General features: G+C 37.3%; 1 protein-coding gene across 2 annotated transcripts in view; it reads right to left on the bottom strand.

Moving 5' to 3' along the window:
- Positions 1 to 21,303, bottom strand: part of LOC575286 (E3 ubiquitin-protein ligase arkadia-B) — a 33,842-nt gene extending 12,539 nt beyond the window's left edge. For both annotated transcript variants that reach the window (XM_011665548.2, XM_011665550.2), the window contains exons 1-6: positions 21,181 to 21,303; positions 17,611 to 17,794; positions 12,384 to 12,546; positions 3,866 to 5,204; positions 2,792 to 2,880; positions 1,782 to 2,073 (exon numbers count right to left, since the gene is read on the bottom strand). In XM_011665548.2, coding sequence (XP_011663850.2) covers positions 1,782 to 2,073; positions 2,792 to 2,880; positions 3,866 to 5,204; positions 12,384 to 12,546; positions 17,611 to 17,700 — 1,973 coding nt within the window. In that variant the 5' untranslated portion in view covers positions 17,701 to 17,794; positions 21,181 to 21,303. The remainder of the gene's footprint in view (positions 1 to 1,781; positions 2,074 to 2,791; positions 2,881 to 3,865; positions 5,205 to 12,383; positions 12,547 to 17,610; positions 17,795 to 21,180) is intronic.
- Between the last annotated feature and the right edge of the window lie 4,201 nt (positions 21,304 to 25,504).

Below are 25,504 nucleotides of genomic sequence, written 5' to 3'. Positions count from 1 at the left end.
CTTTGCTTTTTGTATGTTTTCTTTTCTTCTTTTGTTTTGTTTGCACCTGTTAGGTTGTTTCAAGAAATTAGATCATACAGTACACACAGTATATGCACAGTATACAGGTATATTGTTGAAGATTAAAAGTAAAAGATTGGCAAGCTGACATGTGGTAAATTATGCCTTCCCCATATGACATTAATAACATCTATTACCTGTATCCTAAATTCTAGGGTGAAAAGTGATATCTATTTAATAGAACAAAGAAGACTGTTTTTCAAAAGATCAGAAGAAGACTATTCATGAACAAATTTTTGTCTACAGATTAGCTTACACCTTTCACTTCATATGGATAACTAGATGTACAATTGCAGCAAAATGCAGCAATGGAGGAAAATCTAAGAACCCCAAAAATGTTAAATATCTTGGGTATATTTGTAATGCACAATCAATAGACAGTACATGTACAGCATCACATTACAATAAATGAGTTGGAAATGGGATACTACCTACTTCAATTCACTTCTTTTCCACAAAAATAATAATTAACTAGTCCCAAAGTCTTTTCATTTGGAAATGTCAATTACTAGTATATTTCTTTCTCAAAACTTCATGACTATATTCTCCTTCTTTTTTGCCCCCTGAAAGTCTTTTTTATTACTTGGCTAAATGTTCAAGCTTTCAAGAATTAATGGAAACAGCAGTCCCTCCAAATGCTTGTGGACATGCATTTTAGCAGTAATGATATTCTTACTTGGAAATCAATCCTTATCAAGCCTCAATTCTTAGACTACCCCCCCCCCCCCCCTGCATATGGGGAACCTAATAAATGCCAATAAGCTCTGTATTTGTAAGAATGTGCCATCATCAGTCACTGTGGTATTGGCATGGCTCCAGAGAATGAGAAGCCCCCACAGCACACAGTGACTAACATGATTCATTCCAAGCTGTGTCATTGATAAAATCAATCTGGCATCTCTTACAAACATCTGTGATGAATGCCAGCCTTCATGATCATGATCCAAACATGTGAGTAAACTGACTGGGAAATGGTAACGAAGGACAGGCAAGGATGAAGATTTTAAAATAAATCCATGCTTTTAACAGTGTGTTCTCTTTAGAATATATTCCCCCATGATTTGAATCTGGCATGGCACACTGATGAAAAATAATGGGAGGGCCAAAGCTATGATCGTGAAACATCTGACCGTTACTACATAATGTAGAAGCTCAACTTTCAAGCTCATATCATATAATAAGAATAGATTTTAAAGGGAATAATATGAAGTCAGCCTCTCTTTCCTGGAGACAGAATGCTTTGATGTGATTGTTCTTTTAAAATGAATTTTGACTACAAGAGAATTTTATACTAGTCATTTCAGTTATTTCTCCAACATCATGGAAATATTTTGGGTATTGCAGTAATCTAGATGGTATATTGCAACAACAAAAAATTTAAAACATGGGGGTGTTTCACAAAGATTCTAAGTCGAACTTAACTCTAAGTTGGACTTAAAAATTATGGAGAGCTATTTGTAGTCTTGAAATGAATTATATTCAAAAGCGAAAAATTCAAGTATTTTAGAATTTTTATCAATTCCACATCAAGAACATAAAACGTCCATGACAATAGAAAATATGGATGATTTGAATCAACATTTGATGCCTTTTAAAATAACTTTGACAAAATGATTTTCATAGATGCTAACAGCTTTCCATAATTGTTAAGTCCAACTTAGAGATAAGTTCAACTTAGGATCTTTGTGAAACACCCCCCTGGTTAGGTATACCAGTCTTACCTGCTGACCACATGATGATGGTGGGGGTGTCTCCTTGAACTGCTACATCCCCTACAACTCCTCACCACCAGAGACGATGACGATGATGATCCTGGTGTACCGGCAGATTGGTTGTCATGGGAACAAGTAGGATACCGAGCAACAGAGGGCGACCCGGGAGAGGTCACACGTTGCGTATCGTCGTTCCTGGACGAGTCTTGAGTTGCTTGACAGTGCATTCCACTAGGTAGATGCTTACCAGAGGAAGATGTGGAAGGGTGAGCTTCAGTTGAACTGCTACTGGTTTCAATCTCTGCAAATAAGGAAGGACAGGGTATAGATGTGACTCTTGTTTAAATTCACTTCCTGTCTTCTTTCAATATTTATCCTGTAAGTATAATATATAGTGACACCTGCTTTTAGGGACCACCTTCGTATAAAGTCCACTCGTCTATAAAGACCACACGACTTAAACGACTTATAACTACTTATAACTAGAGCTGTAGTCAAACGTTTATCCGTCCGGTATCCGACCGTCCATGACACAATCCATTTTCAATTGGACGGTTTCATTTTCCCTTTTTTTTTTCTTCTTTTTTTTGTATAATTTTTTTTATGGGAAAATCAAAAGAAATCACATCATCAACAAATAACGTACATAACTAGAAACAAAATCACTGAACAAAACAAGTTTGGGCGACATTATAGTCATCATAAGTCAGCCCTGACAGTTGAATGTTGAGTTGCAGAGCAACAATCTACACGATAACAATCAATTGCAAGTTTGTAGACTGAGAAGTTGACTCGTAAAACTAAGTTCCCAGCCTTGAAATACATGCACAATACTTCACTGATGTCATTTTAATCCCAAATCCTGACCACTACTTACAACGACTTAAAGACTTGTATGTCTATGAAATATATGATCAATGATGAGAAGAGCTCCTAAAAACTCCAAATTAAAGATGTTTTAATCAAAATTTGCAATGCAATGTCATTTTTGTTAAACCTTGATTCACTGTAAAACTTACCCCCATCAGATTCTGTTAGGTCCACAATGACGGGCGATCTTGATTCCTTCTTCCGGGATTTTACTCTGCTATGGTGCTGGTTTGGGTTGCTAAACATAAATAATTGATACAGAAGATAAACAAAATTGATTTCCCAAATAACATTCCAAGGTGGATTCTGAGATGGTAAGGTTCTATCATTAAGTTGCACAGATAGAATATTTAGAGAATAAAATTCAAAGGTGTAGCATGTAAATTTTCATTGAAATTTTGAACAGAACATTCCAACCTACAAGTTGTACAAACAGATCAAGACATGTTGTGATAATTTAAGGTATGTGAACAAGCTGATCAGGGGGAAGTTTCACAAATATTCTAAGTCGAACTTATCTCTAAGTTCGACTTAAACATTATGGAAAGCCATTAGTAGCCTTAAAATAAAATATGTTCAAAAAAGAAAATATAAGTATTTTATACTTTTTATAAATTTCACATCAAGAACATGAAATTTCCTTGATAACAGAAAATATGAATGATTTGAATCAACATTTTATGCCTTTTTATAAATCTTTTACAACCTATTTCCGTAGACGCTAACGGCTTTCCATAAATGATGAGAGATAAGTTCAACTTAGGATCTTTGTGAAACATCCTCCTGGAGTTTAAAAACATTTCTACACTATTTATCAGGTTTATAAATGTAGCAAAACACATTTTCAGGATCAATAAACATTGACCAAAATGGTAATTTCCCTTAAGGCAATTCTACATATGTTCATAAATGACAGAAATAACAGAATCTTCCTTCACTTGCAATAAAAATGTATTGCTACAATAAATTTATTCAAAGTTAATGAATATTATTTCTGACTTTAGGGAATGTACATTCATAAACAACTATGGGTACCCCCGAGAAGAAAAAAGGAGAATCAAAATGATAAATAACATTCTCTAGAATAGGTAATGTAGATATACACTATAAATGCAATTCATTTTTTTCATTTAAACACTACATATCTGTTTCAATACTAGAGACAGTGAAACCGAACTAAGAGAAGGAAGGTCATGCTGAGAAAAGGTGTAAAGACGGCCTACCTCTTGTACGAAAAGTGATCCTTTCTGAGATCAATGACCTCCACTTCATCTTCACTACTGCTATCACTGGACAGAGATAGAAGTTCAACTACAACAGGACTTTTGCCTTGACCAGAACCTCCAGCCCTTGGTCTGGACGGTCCAGCTTTATCTGATTTACCCGCGTCAGAACTTGTCTCTGCTTCCCACCAATTCCTCTTTTTACTTGTCTTTCCTTGTCTGCTCGGGGTCAAAGGCAAGCCACTGGTACTTGGAAGATTGGGGTCAATGACATCATAGTCTGACATTGCTGCGCTTCCGTAACCATATCCACTTGAATCCGTGCAGTTCATGGAATCATCCAGAGTCACAATGTCAACATCGGATTCTTCCTCGCTGCTCGAGTCCACAATGGTGGTCACGTCACCGGCACGAGACATGGATCGCACCGTGTCCGATCCTATCGTGGCACCGTGACTGCTGAAGGAGAACTGCGATTCCACGTCGGACGTATCCAGGCATCCAGGTTCCCGAGCTTCAAACGAGATCTTACAGGGTATCTTGCCCTCGGCCATGGGTTGCCTGGCTACACTTCCGTCACCGCCTTCACTGGCGAAAGCAGATGAAGTACTATCAGCGTCGGAGAATGAGTGAGCAGCACGAGCTTCAAATGCAGAGTTCTGACTGATGGTGAATGACGGTGACAGAGCATGATAACCCGCTGATAATTCACCATTATTTGATTGATGAAGAAGAGATTCTTCCGCAACTGGAGGTGTTCTGTCTCGCTTACCGGGGCTTATTGCCCACATAGTGTCTTTCTTGCCTTTAAATAGTTTATTCAAACCGCCATGTTTTCTCCTCCTTGTTGCACCATCTTCCTCGAGTTCACTAGCTAAAGCAGAGTCCCTGCCATTGCCCTTACTTCCCTCAGTTCTCCTACTCTCCCCTACCGCAGGACAGTGGACACTGGTATTCATAGCTTGATGTGGCACGCTATCGAAGTCCTCCAATCCATTGGTATCGCTTAGGATGTCTGAAAAGAGGGGTTCACTCTGGAAAGGATTCTGAGGCGAGGTTGACAAAGACATCATGTTATAGTCTAAGTCATGTGCCTGAGCTGCTATCATGGGATCGGGAATAGCCTCTTGACTTGCTACGCGTACTGGATCAAAGTCTACCGACTCTTGTGCAGGCTGTCCAAAGATCTGTCTTGTGATGGCATTCTCCGCTGCTTGCTCTAATTCAAGAAGATGGAAAGGAGAACGGCTGTTGCGATTGCCATCTACCGACACAACATCAACTTCGTCCTCGTTTGGTGGGATGAAGAGTCCTACACAGGGTTCATTTCCGAGAGACACTGAAGAAAGAAAAAAACAGACAAAAGAAAAGAAAATTAACTCTCAAAGAAATGAAGGAATGTAATTAAATGTACATATCTTGGGTCAACAGAAAATTCAATGGTATCTATTGTAGCAATTCTCGCTTAAAACCCCCTCCCCCCCCCCCCCAAAAAAAAAATACAGTTAGATACACTGTAGACAATAATAATGAATTAGAGAGGGTATCAAAAGTGGGGGCAATCACGATTTATAAGTATGTTGGTACAGTATGTACTTTGAAGTTTCATACACAGCCATCTAACTAAGACCCCTCTTACAGTAAGCAAAAGGCCGGGCCAGGCCACGGCCTGGCCTAGCACTGTAAACGCACAGAATTGTGCAGGCCGAGTATAGGCCTGGCCCGGCCCTGGCCCTTTTCTCACTGTAAACGGGATCTAAGAGTCAAACGTACATGTAATATCAGCAGTCCATCCATGTATGAAAATGTCATTCAAAACCAACTAATGTACAGTGACTGTATTGTAGACTACAGTACATGTATGTTTTAACACATAGATTAAAAGGGAAGTCCACCCTGATATTAAGTAAGTTTTAATAGAAGCAGAAAAATAAGAGGAACAGGTCAGTGAAAGTGTGAGAAAATAACAATGAAAAATGAGAAAGTTATGAGTTTTTGAAAGTAGAATCAATCAAACACAAATTTGCACCTCTGTGACGTACCTTGCGAGCTTCCCTCCTATTTACCCTGTACTAAAAACTTCAAAAATAAATATTTTCCCTTACAAACATTTTCAATCATACTTTCAACCAAAATATCATTATTGCAAATTAGGGCTGCGACGTGTAGTCGAATGCTTGAGTACCCGCACGGTTGACAACTACACAGGTACAATTTCTCGTACCCGAATATTCGGCCGCAAAAAAAAAAAAAAAAAAAAAAAATCTGTCCAGGCCGACGCTTACCCATGCCTGGGTGAGCGGCGGCCACTGGCATGGTGCCGTCGGTAAAAATGTTTCCCAACTCAAGCACTGTCAAACTCACCACTCAGAAACTGGGACCAAATGTCTGGATTTCTGTTTGGACTTGTAGGAAAATGGATTATTCTGCCATCTTTGGTTTTTAAAACAGCATTGTTTACTGTTATTATTATTATTAAATCGGCGCCTTCAACTGCATCTCGAAGTAAAATTGCATGCGTTTTCGGCGACAGAACTGGGATACTGCTACAAAGGTATGGTGGTGGCAACAACAACCCAAAAAAAAAAAAAATTCCAAAAAATTCCAAAAATTCCAAAAAAAAAAAAACAAATTATTAAAAAACATGGCGTCCAAATATTTTTTGGGGAGGAGCTCGCAAGATACGTCACAATGGTGCCAATTTGTATTTCACTGATGACAATTTCAAAAATTCATACATGTAGGTGTCCTATTTTTAATCGTATATTGCTGAAACTGTCACTTCTTTGTTTCTCTCATATTTCTGCTTTTTTAAAAACAACTTTTTTTTCAGGGTGAACATTACCCTTAAATACAAATGAACAATACAACATATTTCATGGAAAATAAAATACCGGTACTTACCAGCATGCAATGTACCATTCAACTGACAATCCAACATACATGTACATTACAAAGTATACATGTACATCATTAGCAGCATGCATATTATCTACGATATCTCTTTTCAACTTTGTCTTCACACAAGTCTTAACGCAAAGCCTGGGTGCATGTGTAGAGTTTCACGAATTAATCCTAAAAGTATAATTTTCACCACAGTTATCAAACATTATAACAGAAGCTTAGTTTGACAAAAAAGGTACAGCCCTCTATTACTTTCTAAGCTCACTGCATGATAGAAAAATGCCTATGTTGAATTGATAGTGCACCCTGTAAGGCCTGTATGCTTGGTATATATATTGGATTTAACTTCCATGGGGCCGTACCCTGCTGACGGGACTATCACTCACTTCCCTTTTAACCTTCTGTACAGTTTCTCAAGTGTTCACAGGGATCAAAGTACGGTACACACACATATGCAGTCAGCTCGATCAGCTTGACTGCAGGCTACCACACATGAAGATAAATATTCATATACATGCACGAATGATGATCAAACAACAACAACACTACTCCAGATACTAATATTTTGATTTAAAATCGTGTTTTTCTCAAAATTTAAGCTTTTTAATGCTACATACGTGTACATGTTTATTTTGTATATTTTGACCACAAATGTTTGGTGTGATAAGTCTATATCACTTACGTACTACGTAGTGACTGCCGGATCATGCAGCATGGATACTACTGGTGACATAGTCATGCAAATCAATACACTGCTCATGTACGGTAGCTTTAACACTTGAATTTATACCCGTCATAAAGTCGGCACGTATTACAAGTACAAAGACAACTGTCCGTAATCGTGCATGTCTAGACATAGCTTCAAATAATAATGTACGATTAACTTCACTTGGTTGCATTATCCCCCTGTAAACATGTACATTGTATAAAGAGGAAACACACCTCGATAGCACTAAGTTTCTTCATTAATGCAAGGGGGAAAATAGTGTACACATACATGTAGATAAGATTCTCATGATCCTCTACTAAAGTTTGAGGATGCGTGTACAAAAAAGACATTTTCGTCCAAAAGTATTCAAAATACGTATTGTATAATACATTTCTCAAATTTCCAAATTGTATATTACATAAAAGTCATATGATGTATCATCAGGCAAACTGTACTCTTCATTGATTTTCATGAAATGCACATTGGCCCACGGCCAAGTAACTAAAAGGAATTCCTTCCCACTCCCACGTGATTATGTACTTGACTTTTTTCAATAAAAAGAGGGGAGAATTTTGGAAATCCTGCCATTATTCAACCGGGTGCTAGGGAAATTGCTGAAGTAACTGTTAAAAAAACAAGCAAATCTTTCTCTTTCTGCTAAAATCATAGAAAAAGGGTGGGACAATTTTCTACTTGGCAATATAGATTTTCTATGATTACCTACCACTAAAAAGCGAACAGTAACACAGAAGAGAAAGGAGTGAGGGGGTGGAAGCAAACTTGGGCAAAGAAAATCTATACTTGAACACCGTCCAATGAAACTCTATTTTTCGCAGATACAAATATGAAAGTTGCCCTCTCACAGAAATTGAATCCAGATGACTACATTATCCCTATACATGTACTTCACATACACTACATGCCAAGTATTATTTAGCATTCTGCAAGATGTGCATTACATGTATTTATGTATTCATGTACAATAAAGCCTGCACATGGTATCAAAGGGGAATGTGAAAGTACCAATACTTCATGTATGATGAAGCAACACCAAGCATCTGATGAAATATATGTACATGTACATACATGTACAACAAACCAGTGGGGTGTTTCACAAAGACTAAGATCAACTTTAAAGATACAATCTCCCTTTTGCAGCCAACATCAAATTCTGTAGAACTTTGCAGGAATTATGATTATGCCTTGTACAGTATGTCCTATCTGTGAAATTTAAACATTAGCAGTGTCCTAATATTCAAATTATGCAAAGAAACACGTTTACTCGCTAGACTTCACTGTCGGACACTATTGAGTGACTGACTGGCTTTTTCCATCTTTGGTAATAAGATACATAAAATGAGCTGTTTACATGAGCATTTGTCTACGTCAATAACCCACTTCTTGTATTATGGCCAAAATTAAACTGATTGAATCTTTGCGCAGCATAAAACGTACAACCATTCGGTACAATGGTCTGAAAAATCAGACTACTACTTACTGACTCTTTAGCTCCTAAGTCGATTCGACAACTAATAGTCGTTATTTTCCCACTTAAAGACATTTTCAAAGCCCCCTTTTTTAGGGAAGTTCTAAATTAGTATTGTCTTTCAAATGCCATCGGAATTAAACCTTTTCATTTTGTTGGCGTGCAAATGGGACAAAGCACCTTTAAGTTGGACTCAACAGTGGCAGGCCATTCGTGCCACTCTTTGCTCTCACCATTATGATCTTTAGATAGTATTTCTTCCTTCAATAATGAATTTTGTAGATTTGTGACCATGATCTGTACCTTCCTTGAGAGACTAATGCCAGTAAATGGTGAGAGCAAACAGCTAGTGGCATGAACCGCCAGCCATATTTAAGTCCAACTTAAAGTCGACCTTAGTCTTTGTGAAACACCCCCCCCCCCCACCCATCCCCCATAGGGTATTTTCCTAACACGGATACATGTGTATGGGATGACATGGCAGAGGAACACGTGACCTTGATAGTTTGAAATTGAATTTCCATCCTTGAACGAGGGGGGATGTAACCCAATGCTGCTGGCACCTATTCCAACTTCATATCTCACATGACACATGTATGCATGCCAAGCGCATGCTGGGGTACACGTTCTCAACTCTTGGCTAGCCGACAAACATGTAGGGGGTATGCATGCATTGCCATCTAGTCTAGATGCCACTAACGTTGGCTTAATCTACATCTCCCTGTTCGAGATCCAGAAAATCGGACTGATCAATTAGAACTTGTACTGAATATGGATGGTTACAAATTCTCCTGGTACATGTACAGTTGTATTGCGAAATGGAAATACAGACAAATGAAGTCACACTGCGTACATGGCCTCGACACTGTAGTACTTATAAGTTATACAGTGTCGAGGCCATAAATGCTGTACAGTGTACATGTACATGTACAGAAAATCATTACAAAATGAAATCTAACAAAAGTGTTCATTCAATCATGGACTGACAAAGTACACTAAATGTATTCTTCTTGAATTTAGGGAATACATGTAAACATTGCAAGTCAAAAGTCTGTGTTCATTTTCATGTTATCCTTTGTACGTGCTTATAATAAAATACTGTAAATGTACATTGTAAGCAAGTTGGTCTATTTGATATTATACCGTAAATCTCTGTGTACAAGGTGCACCCCTATTTAAAAAACCCACGCGGGAAGGCCTTTCATTTAACTGGGAGGTGCAGCTGAATGCGTAACATCATTAATGTAAATTAAAAAATAGCAGAGGACCTAGGATAGAACCTTGTGGTACGCTGTGTAATAGAAGAAAAATTTGAGGAATTATTATTATAAACTAAAATTACTACATATTAAGATCTATCAAAAAGATTACTTTCAAACCAAGATGACAGACAAATTTGAGTGTGGTTCTAGTTTCCGAGTGGTGAGTTAACACACCAATTACTGAGCTGGGAGACATTGCCAGGCATAGCGCCAGGTGGAGGGGCATAAATCACAACTTTTTTTGTGTGTGTGTACATGTACCATGCATAAGACGCACCCCGACTTTGATTTGTTTTTCTGTAGTTTTTATTAAAAACATTATTAATGCAAATATGAAATCTATGCTAATCAATGGTATTGAATTATCAAGAATTTTTAGATTTTTGTACCAACTTTTTAAAATGTATACTTTTTAAACAGTAAGTACTGTACATGAAGACATGTACATGTATATGAGACTATGCCAAGCTGTACAATACAATTTTTTGTTCCTAAATGTAAACCTAAACCTAAACCTAAACCTAAACCTATATAAACCTAAACCTCTCAGATTCCAAGCATAGACTCAACAAGATTCAAGGCCCCTAGAAGCAAAAAAGAATTTTAAACAAAATTTCAAGAGGATGAAAGTCAGTTCTTAGTTTTAGTAGTATCTGGCACATTATATCAATACCACATGCAACTTCCAAAAACAAAAACAACAGCACTTGTCTATTCAAACTTTTGAAAATAGTAGAGGCGCAATGGCTCAATGATTGACGAGTGGTCTCGGAACCGGGAGATCCCGGGTTCGAAACCAAGTTGATGCACTTAATGTATACTCTTTTCACACTTGTTTTGCTTAACCCCGTACTTTGCTTAGCCCCGTACTATCCTTAACCCCGGACTATCTTTTTTGGCTTTTCTCACTGCAATTCCTTAACCCCGTACTAGCCATGGCCATGGAATTCATTAATTCGCTTCACTGCGTAGTCCCGGACTATTTTTCGTTTCTGTTCTCATTCATTTGCTTGGCACCGCAATTGCGGAGTTAGCAGGAGTTAGCACTACAATTGCGAGGTTAGCCCTGCTATTTGCAGGGTTAGTTAACCCCGTACTATAGATGGGGTTAGCCCACTTTGGTAAATACGAGTCTGAACAGAAAGTGGAATAGGCTTAACCCCCGTACTATAGGTAGGGCTAAGACCCCCCTTTAACCCCACCTATAGTACGGGGTTAAGCAAATTTTTGCCAGTGTGAAAAGAAAGTGGAATAAGCTTAACCCTGGACTGTAGGTAGGGCTAAACCCCCCCCCCCCCCTTTAACCCCACCTATAGTAGGGGGTTAAGCAACATTTTGCCAGTGTGAAAAGAAAGTGGAATAAGCTTAACCCTGGACTATAGGTAGGGCTAAACCCCCCCCCCCCCCCTCCCCCCTTTAACCCCACCTATAGTACGGGGTTAAGCAACATTTTGCCAGTGTGAAAAGAAAGTGGAATAAGCCTAACCCCGGACTATACATGTAGGTAGGGCTAAGTTCCCCTTTAACCCCACCTATAGTACGGGGTTAAGCAATATTTTGCCAGTGTGAAAACAGTATTAGTGCCCTCTGGTGAGGCATCAATCGTCATTTCCAAGTCCCTCGTTGAGAACTAAAAGTCGTCGGTCCCCTGGTTGCTTACTTAAAAGCCTTCGGTCCCCTAGTTGCTTTAATACTTACAAGCATACACATGCTTTCTTAAAGGGATCCGGTAACTTTGTCTCAGATTCTGAAAACATATTCTGGATTTAGCTCATGATGCAATGATAATTATAAACCTTTAGATCAGTCAGGAACCCCGTGACTTTTACAAGCCGATCGCCTGTCTGATTATCAAGATATTTATGATTGGAATTACAAATTTTGAAAACCGTTCGCCTGACGGTTTTCATAACACTACAGTCTATTGGGGAAAACGAGTATGGTAAAACCGGTCACTCAAAGATTTTTACTTTTTTGAAGCACTTCTTGATCATTTTGAAGCGCAATTTTTTTAGGGCTTCAATATTACATCATATCACAGACACTGATAACACGTAGGGCCGTGTATCTCAGATTTAACATTGTTAAACGATCCCTTTAAAAGCAGTCAGGTAAAACAGACAAACAGACAAACAAACAGAAAGTACATTTACATACCCAATGGCTCTGCGACGAGTTGCTCTCCTTGGATCTGTACGGGGGAAGGAGTGTGCGGATCCGAGGGCATAAAGTCCATCTGAGACGATGGCTCATCATCCACCGTCGAGCATCGGTCAGGAAGATCGGCTGCCTCATGCGCTGACTCACAACCTCTGCTGACCTATAGACAGTACGGACAAAGGCACAACACTTGTTAAAACAGACCCTCACATGTCTAAACCTTGTGCCAGGAAGGTGTAGGTACTGTACATATTGCACAGTGCACTTTCATGCAGGTTAAAGGGAAAGACTACCGTTACTTTATGACCAAAATCATGTTAGCACAGTGAGGGTATACTGTAATTCCATGAATATGAGTAGCGGTACATTTAATTCCATTACGCTACGGAATGTTTGTGACAGGTTTTTCCCCACACATTTTAAACAATGGTGTACATGCATGTACGACTTCAACCTATACATTGATCTTATTCGCAAAATATTCCAAATCTTATCAGGACAAGAGAGTGACTTATGTTACCTTTTTTTGTATTACTCAACAACGCACAGTTTATGTACAGAAGTACATGTACATGTACCGGTACATGCACATGCATTTTGACCATATGTGTACATAAGCACTGGATTAAAGATGAAGTTGAGTTCTGGTCATGCGATTGCATTGTGAAAGAAACGGTGTGGAACCGACCAGAAAAGGTTGATCATCTAGCATATAAGAATTTGTGTGTATTGCAAGGTTCTGGAATCATCAAAATGATAAGAAATTTGGCCAAGTCTTGGTAAAGTTACAAACACTTGCACAGAAAGATGTATATGGGACTACACGAACATGTGGCGTAAAAAGCCGCCCCCCCCCCCCCCCCCGATTTTTACGATGTTACATGCATATTTAGAATATGAAGGCATTTGAAGAGCCATGCTTTTCAGGGAACATGTCTTAACTGATGTTCTTCCACACTTGCATAATAAGAATGAGTAATGCTCACAAATTATTTTTCACCTCTTCCCAGAACTCAACCTTCTCTTTAAGTCTTCAACTTAAGTACAGTGTACTTCAGTTTTCATGTGTACACTGTACATGTACATGTCATGTGGTCAGAGTCTTGTATCGTGTCTTAGAGTGCTACTGTACATGTACAATGTTGTACAGTATACCTGAAAACACAGTTTGCATACTACCCTCTTACAAAGAAGAACAATTATTGTAAAAGTGAAGTACATGAACTATTTTTTTTTAATAGAAAAAGAAAACATACATTTTCACTTGGTACATGGAATGTGTTGAAGAAAAGTTCACTTTATTTCTGAACTTCTAAAGTGCCTTTTATATACTGTACATGTCAATAGTCTTTTCTTTTCTTTTTTTAAAGAGAGAGAGAATGAGACTACAAATGTACTACACAACTTGGTATTCTTGGCTATCATGCAAATCATAGTACTTTAATTACCGGTAAATGTGTATCATTGCCCAGAAGAGGTGAAAATCGTATTTTTAACAGGAAGATACAAGTAATAAAATTCATAATGCACAATCACATAAATGTATCTCAAAACTTTTGATCAACAAAATGATGGAAATATGCAAACAATCTAGGAAATAGTTTGACAGACATGCTACGATTAATGAAAACAAAATTTTTAGATGAACCCATACATGTAATAGCCAATTGTACACATGTACTGTACATGTAAATGTACATTTTAAGCAGTGTTTTAAACTGTTCTGTACTTGTACTGACTAGATGACTAAAAGATATTCTCTAAAAATGTTTCTGCTTCCGATTCTTTTGAATGCTGCACTTTTTCTGCCGAGTCACTCTCATTTTTCTCTCAATGAATACAAAACGATCAAACCGACAGTAAATGAGTCCCAGGACTCCCACCCCCCTCCCCCTCCCCTCTTGAAACACATGCCTGCCAACTTCAATTATCAGTAATGTTCTCTAATCCTACCACAAAGCACATACAGCAACTGCTATGGTCAGCATGGGGGGGTGACCGGAAGTTGGTCGGGGATTCTAAGGATTCCACGAAGATCGCAGTAAGATTAGAAATAAATTTGAGCATCCTTCCTCGCCCTATGAATGTACAATGTACATTACCCATGCAACCCTATCCTCACCCTTCCCCTCCATCAACCCTACATGTATCTCAAGTGTCATCACTGAGGAACCGTGGGGAGCGATTAAAAACCAACATACTAATTCTTTTGTCAAATTTAAACTTCACAAACTTTGCATGATGTGAAACTTCTTGTTGGTCTCTGTCATTTGTAGAATTTGTAGAATTTTATTGACTCTTTGACCCCCTCTCGGGGTATGAGAGTACAAACAAACATAAAAGTATAAATAACAATGCATGACTTATGAATACAATTCACATACATTATACATAGATAATGACACAAAGATAAAAACAATAATAAGTATATAGTGTACGAAAGTACAAACATGAACAATGAACCAACTAGTAAACACAAATTATATATACAGTACATGTACATGTACAATGAATGTAGATAGTGACAAACTGACAATAATAAAAGGATAAGTATAATGCAGTCTATTTACAAGCTAAATAGTAAACAAAGTAGGCTGTTTCACTATCCTACCGCTACGAGTACGTGTAGGTTCAGCTCTAATTGTACTTCTTGAAATGCTTGAACTATCTTCTTTCTCTGTTTTTTGATTAAATTTCAACATAATGGGTACCTGGCAGGAATTAATTCCTTTAAATGCTAGAGCGCCGCAGTGGCTGCCTTGCTAAAGCCAGGGTAATAATCGGGGCAGCGCCAGGAGCGTCACAATGTGACGGACATGTGCGCTATATAAGAAGCCACCATTATTATTATTATTATTTTCTAGAAATAATTCAAGGTGATGGTTTAAAAACAATCACAAAAATTAATCCTCCCATAATTATATTTTCACTTGGACAAACAGACAAAAGAAATCAAATTTTGATTCAAAGGTGATAGCCTTGATGGGGTACAGGGGTACAGGGGTACAGGGGTACAGAACCCCCAGTTTAAGAATATTCAATCAAGTACGAGAGACAAATTAATATTAGATCTACCATTTGAAGACAAACTGCTCATTACATGTATGTCACTCTAGGGTTTTTTGTACACATGTACAAATGAGGTTTCTTTCAGTTTTATTCTTCTCCAATGTATGGCATATTTCTTCCATACCTGTGCTGTACATGTATACATTACTAATACATTTCCATTTGATACAACTTGATTCCTTTATCAACAATTAATGTACATGCAGGGAATAATTTTCCTCAAATATTTTGATTAGCAATTTCAGCTGATGGATAAATATTTCAAATGAAATTCTGTACATTTCTATGGAAGAAAACTGCTACACAAACAATATTTTGTATAGCAGTCATGCAAAAATGCATAGCAAATTGCGATGCGATACCAGGAAAATTATTCCCTGTACATGTACAGAATATATGATCTCACTCACTCTTATACTCATTCTAATCTTGTATGCCGTAATTAACGGTGTATTAACCGCACCTTTTTGCCGCCAAAAAAAAATTCAAAGTCGGGGGTGCGGTTTATACACGGTATACCCCCCAAAAAAAATAATAAATAAAAAAAAAAAAAGTTTCGATTTATGCCCCTCCACCTGGCGCTATGCCTGGCAATGTCTCCCAGCTCAGTAATCGGTGTGTTGACTCACCACTCGGAAACTAGAACAACACTCAAATTTGTCTGTAATCTTGGTTTGAAAGTAATCTTTCTGATAGATTTCAATATGTAGTTGATAAAATAATTCCTCCAATTTTTCTTCTATTACACGGCGTACCACAAGGTTCTATCCTAGGTCCTCTACTGTTTTTTAAGTCAGCAAAAAAAAAGTCGGCAAAAAAAAAAAAAAAAAAATAATAATTTTTTTTTGTTTCTTTGTTAAGGGTGAAAAAGAGGGGTGCAGTTAATACACGAGGGCGATTTATACAAAGTTAATTACGGTAGTCTTGGGGTTTTACACAATGTGTAAATGTTGAGAAAAAGAATTGCATGCAGTCTATACACATACAGGGTGTACATGTACATGTATATATTACCGGTAGGCCTAAAATGTATGTGAGAAGTTTGGCATATTGTTACACAAGGAAAGATTAAGGCCATGTAAAATTGATTACATGTTGATCGTCCGGATTTTTTGAAAAAGAGGAGGAGGGTGTACCATGTTATTTGATATTTGATATTTCAAAATGGCCGCTCAAAATGGCCGCTCGGTACATTTTCCCTGAAAGTCGAGGCTATTTTTTTTCAAGATGGCCGCCGACAATTTTTTTTTTTTTTAAATCAGAAATAGAGCCATTTTAGCAGTGTTTTTCATGTTTTTTTTCTTTCAAAAAAAAAAAAAAATCAAAAAAAATTCAAAAAAAAAAAAATAATAAATAACAAAAAAAATAACAAATAACAAAAAATAGGAGGCGGCCCCCAAAAAGGAAGCGGGCGGGGACGATCAACATGAAATCAATTTTACATGGCCTAAGCAAGATATATTCATGAGGGGAGAAAATCTTTCAGTAGTATTCAACACATACACAGTAATCAACTATTTCCTGATTCACTATTTCACAGGCACTATCAAAGTAAGGAAAAGCCCTGTCAATTTCATTCATTTGTGAGCTCACTGGCACTGCACAAAATGATGTGTTGAAGTTTGAACACACATGTAAGTTACAGCAAATTTTTCCTTGAATGAAAATCTAGTACAGATAGTTTTCTATCCGTTGTGCATTTTCATTATCACAATATAAAATTAATTTTTAAGAATATGTTTAGCATTTATCACTTACATGTTCATGTGGTCTACTGTGTAATAGTACATTAAATCACTAATAATAACAATAATAATATATGATAAACCTATTTAAGATCATGTTAGGGCGCCGAATCAACCTGAAATCAAATGCTCAAGGCACACCTACTGTATAAAAAAATAACAAATTACATATAAAAGCATCTGAATTAATAAACAAAGGTACAGAAGAGCACATACAAAAATGACAGAACCAAATTAAACAGATACGTTTTAAGATTATTTTTAAGGACTTCAATTGATCTGCTATTACAAATCTCTCGAGGGAGAGCCTTCCACATCGAATATCACACACAATTGACGATCATTTTCTCTCTTCTTTCCCCGAAAAAGGCATTTAAGTTTGCTCTCTTTCAAATCTTAATTTGACTTACCTGATTTGGATTGGAAGATGTTGAATCGGGCCACGACAAGGCTTCATTGGTCACATGACCTTTGGTTATATTCACTAGCTCTTGATCCATAGCACAAGGTCTGCTTTGCGTGTACACTGTGAAGAAATTACACGTACCAGTACATGTAATGTGCACAGCACACTTCCTACAGTCCCGAGGGAACCTGGAAAATGAAATATCGGTAACAATAAAATATAAAGGAGGAAACAAAAATAAAGGCCTGTACAGCGTGCAAAAATCAAAAGAGAGATAAAGAGACAGAGAGAGAGAGGGAGAGAAAGGGAGAAAGAGAGAGAGAGAGAGAAAGAGAGAGAGAGAGAGAGAGAGAGAGAGAGGGGAGAAGTCCCTAGGGAACCTGGAAAATAAAATACATGTACATGTAACATGAAAACATTTATCCTCAAAAAAGGAAATATATACCACATACACTGTACATGTACATGACACAGTGATACAAACTGACAAAGAGAAACATAGAGACAGAGAGTGAGAGAGAGAAAGGGGGAGAAGTAAATGTATTTATTTCATCACTAATGCAGTTGAAAGTTGACCTCAAGATCCAAGCTGATATTCCACCAACTGTACATGTACAGTACATGTAGGCCGTCATGGATATGAAAGTCTCCAGTCATTTGGGAACATCATGACAACAAGAAGGTTTTTTTTTTTTTTTACTTTTAGCTTTAAATTGGCAAATTAAAATTAAAATTGTATTCTTCTAATTCTATCCTAGCCTTTTCAAGCCTTTCCAAGCCTTTTTACATTGGAGTGCAGGGAATAATTTTCCTGGTATCGCATCGCAATTTGCTATGCATTTTTGCATGACTGCTATACAAAATATCTTTTATGTAGCAGTTTTCTTCCATAGAAATGTACAGAATTTCATTTGAAATATTTATCCATCGCCTGAAATTGCTAATCAAAAAATTTGAATAAAATTATTCCCTGGAGTGTGTGATTACTTCAGCAATAGGTGAAATTTCGTTTTATTCACTGAGTAGACTATCTTACATGTTAATGTACAGGGTAAATGTAAGTTTTTGTCAGTGAAATGTTATCTACCGGTATTGATTTTTCACCAGAGCTCTCATTAGGACTGACTGTAATGTTCAGATCAAGCTTTCAGGCTAAATCATTCTCGCAAGGAAACCTTGATCGACTAACAGCTGCCTGCACATGAGAAGGGATACACTTTGTACACTATCTATAAATAAATCGGACCAATGAATGTTTAAAATATGAAATCACTAAATGTATGCAAATCTCAAATTGGCAATTTGGTCCATAGATTTTGACATACATGTAGTCATAGACTTCTCTCCGTTTGTCCTGTAAAAAAAAAAATCACATTCTATTTTCTTGTGTCTTCTCTTTTGGCCTATTCAGTATTAGCACTACACTGATCCATATAATATCGATTGCATATTATCATACATGTATACACATACATTTGTACATGCAGGTCCTTTTTAAAAAAAGAGACCATCCAGGGTCATTACATTTTGGAAAAAAATGGCATTTCATTCATTTTGTGATGGAACAAATGGAAAAGTTGTCCAGCAGAGACTACAATTCAGCCAATTTTACATTTCCATACTATTTGTGTATGGTGGTGTGACCAAAGTTCGCGCGTGACCAAAGTTCGCGTACTAACACTAAAAGCGCTTATAACAGGAGAACGATACGCGATGCCTGTGTGGGACTGAGACAACGAAATCTTTGAGCACCGTCGACAACTCCAAAGGTCAAAATGCGGCATAAAAATGTGAATAAGCTAGCTTTTTCACGCTTTTTATCATAACAAATTGTGTTTTTTTTACATGAAAATCAGTTTATTAGAGGGATCGACTCCGAAAAATAATGATAAAATTCCAATTTCTTACGCGAAAAACGGAACCTGCGCGCCTGCTTCCACCGTATCTGTGTTTGTGAATTTCAATGAATCTATGGTTCATAAGAATACAAATTTAAAAGGGGAAAGAGGAGAGACAAAGAGAGAAAAGAGCGAGAACTCGTGTATGGCTGACATATAAAATGGAGACACATGATAATTTTTTCAAACAAACAAATGACATGCAGATAGGGACTACATTGACATTAACACATAAACATTGAAAAATATTGTCTTTTATTTGCAAAATTTAACAAGGGTATTTTTATCGGGCAATATTTCAATGATAGAGAGAAATTATTATATTTTTCAAAGTTTCAATATAAAGTTCGGCTTCTGATTGAAACTACGTAACTTTTTGGAATGTTTACATATATAAAGCCCATCACAAGAGGGCAGTAAATATCATGCGCGAACTTAGGTCACACTTTTTGACGGACGTCGGAAGTGGTAAGGCTTCCGATATTCTCGTCTTATCATTGATTTGAAGTAAATAAAGCCTTGGAATGTTATATAATCTGATTATATGATAAATTACGAATCTTATGACGTATGGAACATGATATATGTTGATCTGGATTTTTTGAAATATGCAAGAAAAGAAAAATATCCGCGAACTTTGGTCACCCCTTCATACTGATTACAGCTTTCAAAATTATTTATTGTTTATTTTACATTATAATTGTATCACTGTTAAGCACTATTGTAACAGTTTATGATTATTTCTATTTGAAAAATATTTGTAAAATATTTGTAAAATATTTGAAAAAAGATATTCAATTTTATTTTTCAAATTCAAATTCAATTTAGAATGGATGTCCATTCAACTGAAAGGGGAGGGTATTACTAGCAAATGCCGATGCCGGCTGGTACTGTTAAGACTTCAGAGTACCTGTTAATAGGAATGGAAACCTTTTAAACTGTACATATACACTGTATTATTATTGATATACATGTACCTCTTCAAAAGGTAAAACATGCAACGAACACAAAATTTTCAATCTCTATTATTATAGCAAAGTCTAGATCTAGACTAGATCTAGACTCTAGATCTATGTATTCATGCAAAAAAAGAAGTAAAAATTATTGAGAAAAGTCTACTTCAAGTAATTTTATTCACAAGCCTAGAAATGCTATCTTTATCGTGTAAAATCCCAAACTAGATACGTTTAAAATGAATAAGCTAAGTACGCAGACATGAGCACTTTTGATTTTGCATTTTTGCAAAATGACACGGCCGTCTTTTCACCTCAAAATTAAATTGTTCTGGCTTGAATTTAGACGAAATTTTTGGCACAATTACTATGTAGAACATGAGGATTTATATACCTGTATGCGTTTTAGGAATATAAGGGAACATCAATGTTAATATCAAGTCTAATTTTAGGTATGCAGATATATAATAAGGGCACCCCATCAATCATACAGTCATAGGCCTACACTGTATCACGCACCAACAACATCACGGCACTCAGCACAGTCACCTCAAAGAGTCGAAGGGAATAATAATAACAACTCAGTCAGATTGAGAAAAGACCGTCCGCTACTCAAAGTGAAACTCTTTTCAGAAGGCGACAATTCATAACAGATAACCATTCAAATACTTCCAAACATTACATTATATTATAAACACTTAATCTAAATGAAATTCGACTTACCTTTTGCATATTTCAGTGCTTATTTCATGATTTTTTAGCAGTATTTGCAGCAGTGTTCTGACACGATCCTAGAATCTTGCACTTTGTAGCAATGGCGCTTGCTTGACGACAGAGGGCGGCAAACGCAATTGCCTTTGATATGAAATAAAGTTCGAGAAGACTGAACGAGGATCTGTTTGATGTCGAAAAGGCGAAAGAAATAGTCAACACTGAAACATATAGCTTGTCGAATGCAACAGGTGAAGAAAAAAACTTCATATAAGAAGGGGGACTCTAAATTTTGGCCCCCACTCAGCGAGTGTGGGAGACACATTTTCAGGATCTTATTTTCTTAGAACATTGTTATCCTCTTTTACTTTTTCTAACTGCCAATGTTCCCGGGAGAAAATCTTCTGCTCCGCCCCCATTATACCCCTAGTATAATACAGCCGGGGTGCGTCTTTTTTTCTGGGTATAGATTGGGGCTTTTTTTTTTTAAAAGAGGTCTTGATTTAACCCTAACCCTAAACTTTCCCATAGGCTCAAATCGCACCTAACCCCAATCTGTGCCGCCGAAAAAAATAACGCTCAAGCCGGGGTAGTGTTATGATTGCAGTCTTTGCAGAGCCATCAGAGAGAACATAATTATGAATATTGATGAGGCTACCAGTGAGTAAACAAGACATTAATATGAAGCTTAAAAAAACAATTGAGTGGGCCTATAATATCTATTTGGTGGACAGCAAGGGTGTCGATTTGTATTCGTGGTTGGGGGGGGGGGGGGGATGATAGGTGCCAAAATATTTTCGGCAATGGATCAAAGCAATCAAGAGGTAGAAGCGTGTGGCAAGTTGCATCCCTCCCAAGCGCGTAGCCCTGATTTCATTTTAGGGGGCGGTAGTGAGCACGCGAAGCGCGGTCTCTAGGGGGTTGCGTGCAGGGAGGGGGAGTCCCCCCCCCCCGCGAAGCGCGGAAGATTTGACGTTTCACTAAATTATTAGAGAAAGAAGACGATTTGTTGGACCGTTCTCGACTCTTAATCCTTGTTTGAATCAAGTTCCCCTCCCTCCGCGCGTAGCGCGGAAGCTCTGACGTTTCATTATTAAAGAAAGAAGACGATTCGATGTACCATTCTCGACTCTTAATCCTTAATGTTTGAATCAAATTCCCCCCCCCCCCCCCCCTTCCCCGCGCGTAGCGCGGAAGCTCTGATGCTTCATTCGATGATTAAAGAAAGAAGATGATCCTATGTACCATTCTCGACTCTTAATCTTTGTCTGAATTCATTTTCGCCCATTCCTGCGCGAAGCGCGGAAGCTTTCACATTAGTGAAAGAAGACGATTTGTTGTATCGTGTCCTTCATGAACTCAGTTTCCCCCCTACCGCGCGAAGCGCGGAAGCTTTAACGTTTCAATAAATTATTACTCTGAATCCTTGTCTGTATTCATTTTCGCCCATTCCGCGCTTGACGCGGCAGCTTTCACGTTTCATTAAATTATTCGTAAAAGAAGACGCTTAGTTGTATCGTGTACTTTGACGTTTCATTTGATTACTACGCTTAATCCACGTCTGAATTCAGTTGCCCCCTAACAGCTTTGCCCTTTTCACTGAATTATTAGAGAAAGAAGACGATTCGTTGTACTGTTCTCTATATTAATCCTTGTCTGAATTCAGTTTCCCCACTGAAAATAATTTGTGTTACAAATAAGTTGTGACATAATAATCTTTCTCCAAAAATGAAAAATCTTTTAGGAAATATCAGGAAATAAAATGAGTGAAAAAAACAAAAATAAAGATATAATGACGTGAATTTTAAAAAGGGTGAACGGAAACAACATAACAACTAGAGAACTATTTTATAAGTCATACTAATGTCCGAAAATCTTTCTCCTTGTCTCCGATCTCATCACGAAATCGTCACAGAGTTCATCTATGTTTACACTGTCCAGGATTGTCTGATATGCATTGCAGATTGCTATTTTTGCGCTTCGCGCTTAACATTTAGCTCGTTGCTTTTTGACGCTGCGTCTTTGCATTTGGCGCACTGCATTTCTATGATGCTGTTGATTGAACAAATTGAATAAATTCATCAATTCCTGATGAAGCCGTATGAGCGGGAATTAAATTTGTTCTTGTCTCATATACGGTAGTCTTATTTACTTCGTATATATGTATGTGTTATGAAAATTAGATAGCAAAATGTGTATATTGATGGTCATCTTGCGAGTAATAACCATTACTACTCTCGTCGGGCTCTCATCCTTAATTTTTCTCTTCATTTTTTTTTTTGATGGTGAATTATTGGGGGGATGATTGTACAGGCCATCCCCCCCACCTAAAATATTGGGGGGGGGATATATTCCCCCCATCCCCCCGGGATCGACACCCATGGTGGACAGGGAAAGAATTTTTTTTTTCTTCAATTTAGTTCAGTTCAAGACTTGTCAAATCCCTTTATTCACCACTTACATAAAAAGTTAATCGACAATTTTTATTGTTCTCCGTCCTACAGTTCAATTGTGGCATTGTGATCTTTTGTTACTCATAGTGCATTGTAATCATAACTCTTTAGTTTGTGATTGAATGAATATCGTATACTGCAATTTATTTAAAAATGTAGAAATTCATTTCATTTTATCCCACCCCGGGCTTTCTCTTCGAGTATTCTCTCTGCGACTGCCTCTCCCTTTCTGGGAAATCACATCGTCATTAGCCATTTCGGCTATTCTGTTGCCATACTTTGTTCATACCTAGTAAACATGTTTTATATTTTGTTTCAGGATCTACGTTAATACAAAAATAAAGAAATTTATTTATCCATTCTTTCATTCAGTCATTCATTCTTCCTTACTTACTGCATAGTACATCACTCACTGAGTTCGAATACAATTATTTACCGTGCCGTCGACAAAGCTCTTATCTGTACGGATCCGTCATCTTGGAACATCGATGTCGTGTCGATGACCAGGATGAAGAGAGCGAAGTCGTCCACGCCATCGTAGGTTGTATGCTCTATACATAACTATGCTTTTATGGGGCAGACATAACTATGTTTGCAAGGACTGTATCTCAAGCCAGCGCACGAGGGGATAATCAGTTCTGATACTAGCTGTTCTATATTAACACTAGGCTCATATAGTTATTCCTACCCTGGTATAATTTCTATTATGGGTATCGAAAAAAAGATAACATTTTTGTTAACGATACGTTGAACATGCAAAATTATCTACAGTTTTAGTGATGGATTCATGAAGAAGAGCAAGACCCGGGGGGATACTCGGATTTGGCTTTGACGGGGTGCGCCGCTGAAGTCTCGAAACCTACCCATTTTTAAGGGTTAGTTTGGCGGATTTTTCTCGAAGTAAAGCCCATTTTTTTTTAATTTTGAAAAAACGGTCCCATGTTCAGAGGTATTTTTTGTTAAAATTGGAATCCATGTTTAAGGATTTTTGAAAAAGTTACCCATTAGAGCGACATACCCCTTAATATGTGAGATTATAAGGACCATACAAGGATGTTACATCGCTTCTTTTAACTAATGCGGAAGTATACTGAACACTATCGAATAGACTTTCGGAAATTCATCCTGAGGCAGTTTAAATAGCCTTGTCCATTACCAATTCAAATTGTATGCCAATTATTTTACAATGACAATATTATTCCGACGAAGATTTTGTGGGACGTTTAAAGTGCCTTCGAGTTGATTTTCGAAGGTTTTTGTGATCTTGTTATTGGTGATGGTTCTTGACGTTCATGTTAGAATACATTGATATTATTTCTAAAAGCTCCAATTCTTTTTCGTACATAAACAGAGTTTAAACAAAACTGTAACATAATTAAAACAAAGCTTTTTTATCATTTGATAAACAAATATAAATACAATATAGTACATAGTATTTCACAATGTACAGGACGAAAATATATCACAATTACATAATTGAAAGATATTACCACACTACACAGTTGTTATTTCAACCCCAAAACTAAAACAAAGCAATGCTTTTTTCAGAAAAAGACTGAATACTTTAAAAAAAAAAAAAATTTAAATAATGAGTTTCATATTTTTCATTATACAGAACTGAAATTTTGAATTTTACTTTTATCAAAACACGATCTATCCTAAAACCCCTCTCACTTCCTTTCCTCCTCTTTAACTCCTGAGACCCCCCCCCCCCCCCCCCACCTCCACCTCCCCCTTTAGAATGATGTTCTGGGTTTGATCCTTGCTCCGGTGCTTTCAGCGTGTATACAATAATTATTTATGCCCCTCTCGACCATGCAGGGGTAGGCGTATTACCTAACCAATGCTGGGGTAACAATAATTATCACAGGGTCCTGCGAGCA

This window comes from Strongylocentrotus purpuratus, unplaced genomic scaffold, assembly GCF_000002235.5.
Source record: "Strongylocentrotus purpuratus isolate Spur 01 unplaced genomic scaffold, Spur_5.0 spur5_scaffold_6, whole genome shotgun sequence".
NCBI classification, from domain to species: domain Eukaryota; kingdom Metazoa; phylum Echinodermata; class Echinoidea; order Camarodonta; family Strongylocentrotidae; genus Strongylocentrotus; species Strongylocentrotus purpuratus.
This window is presented reverse-complemented; position numbering and strand designations above follow the sequence as displayed.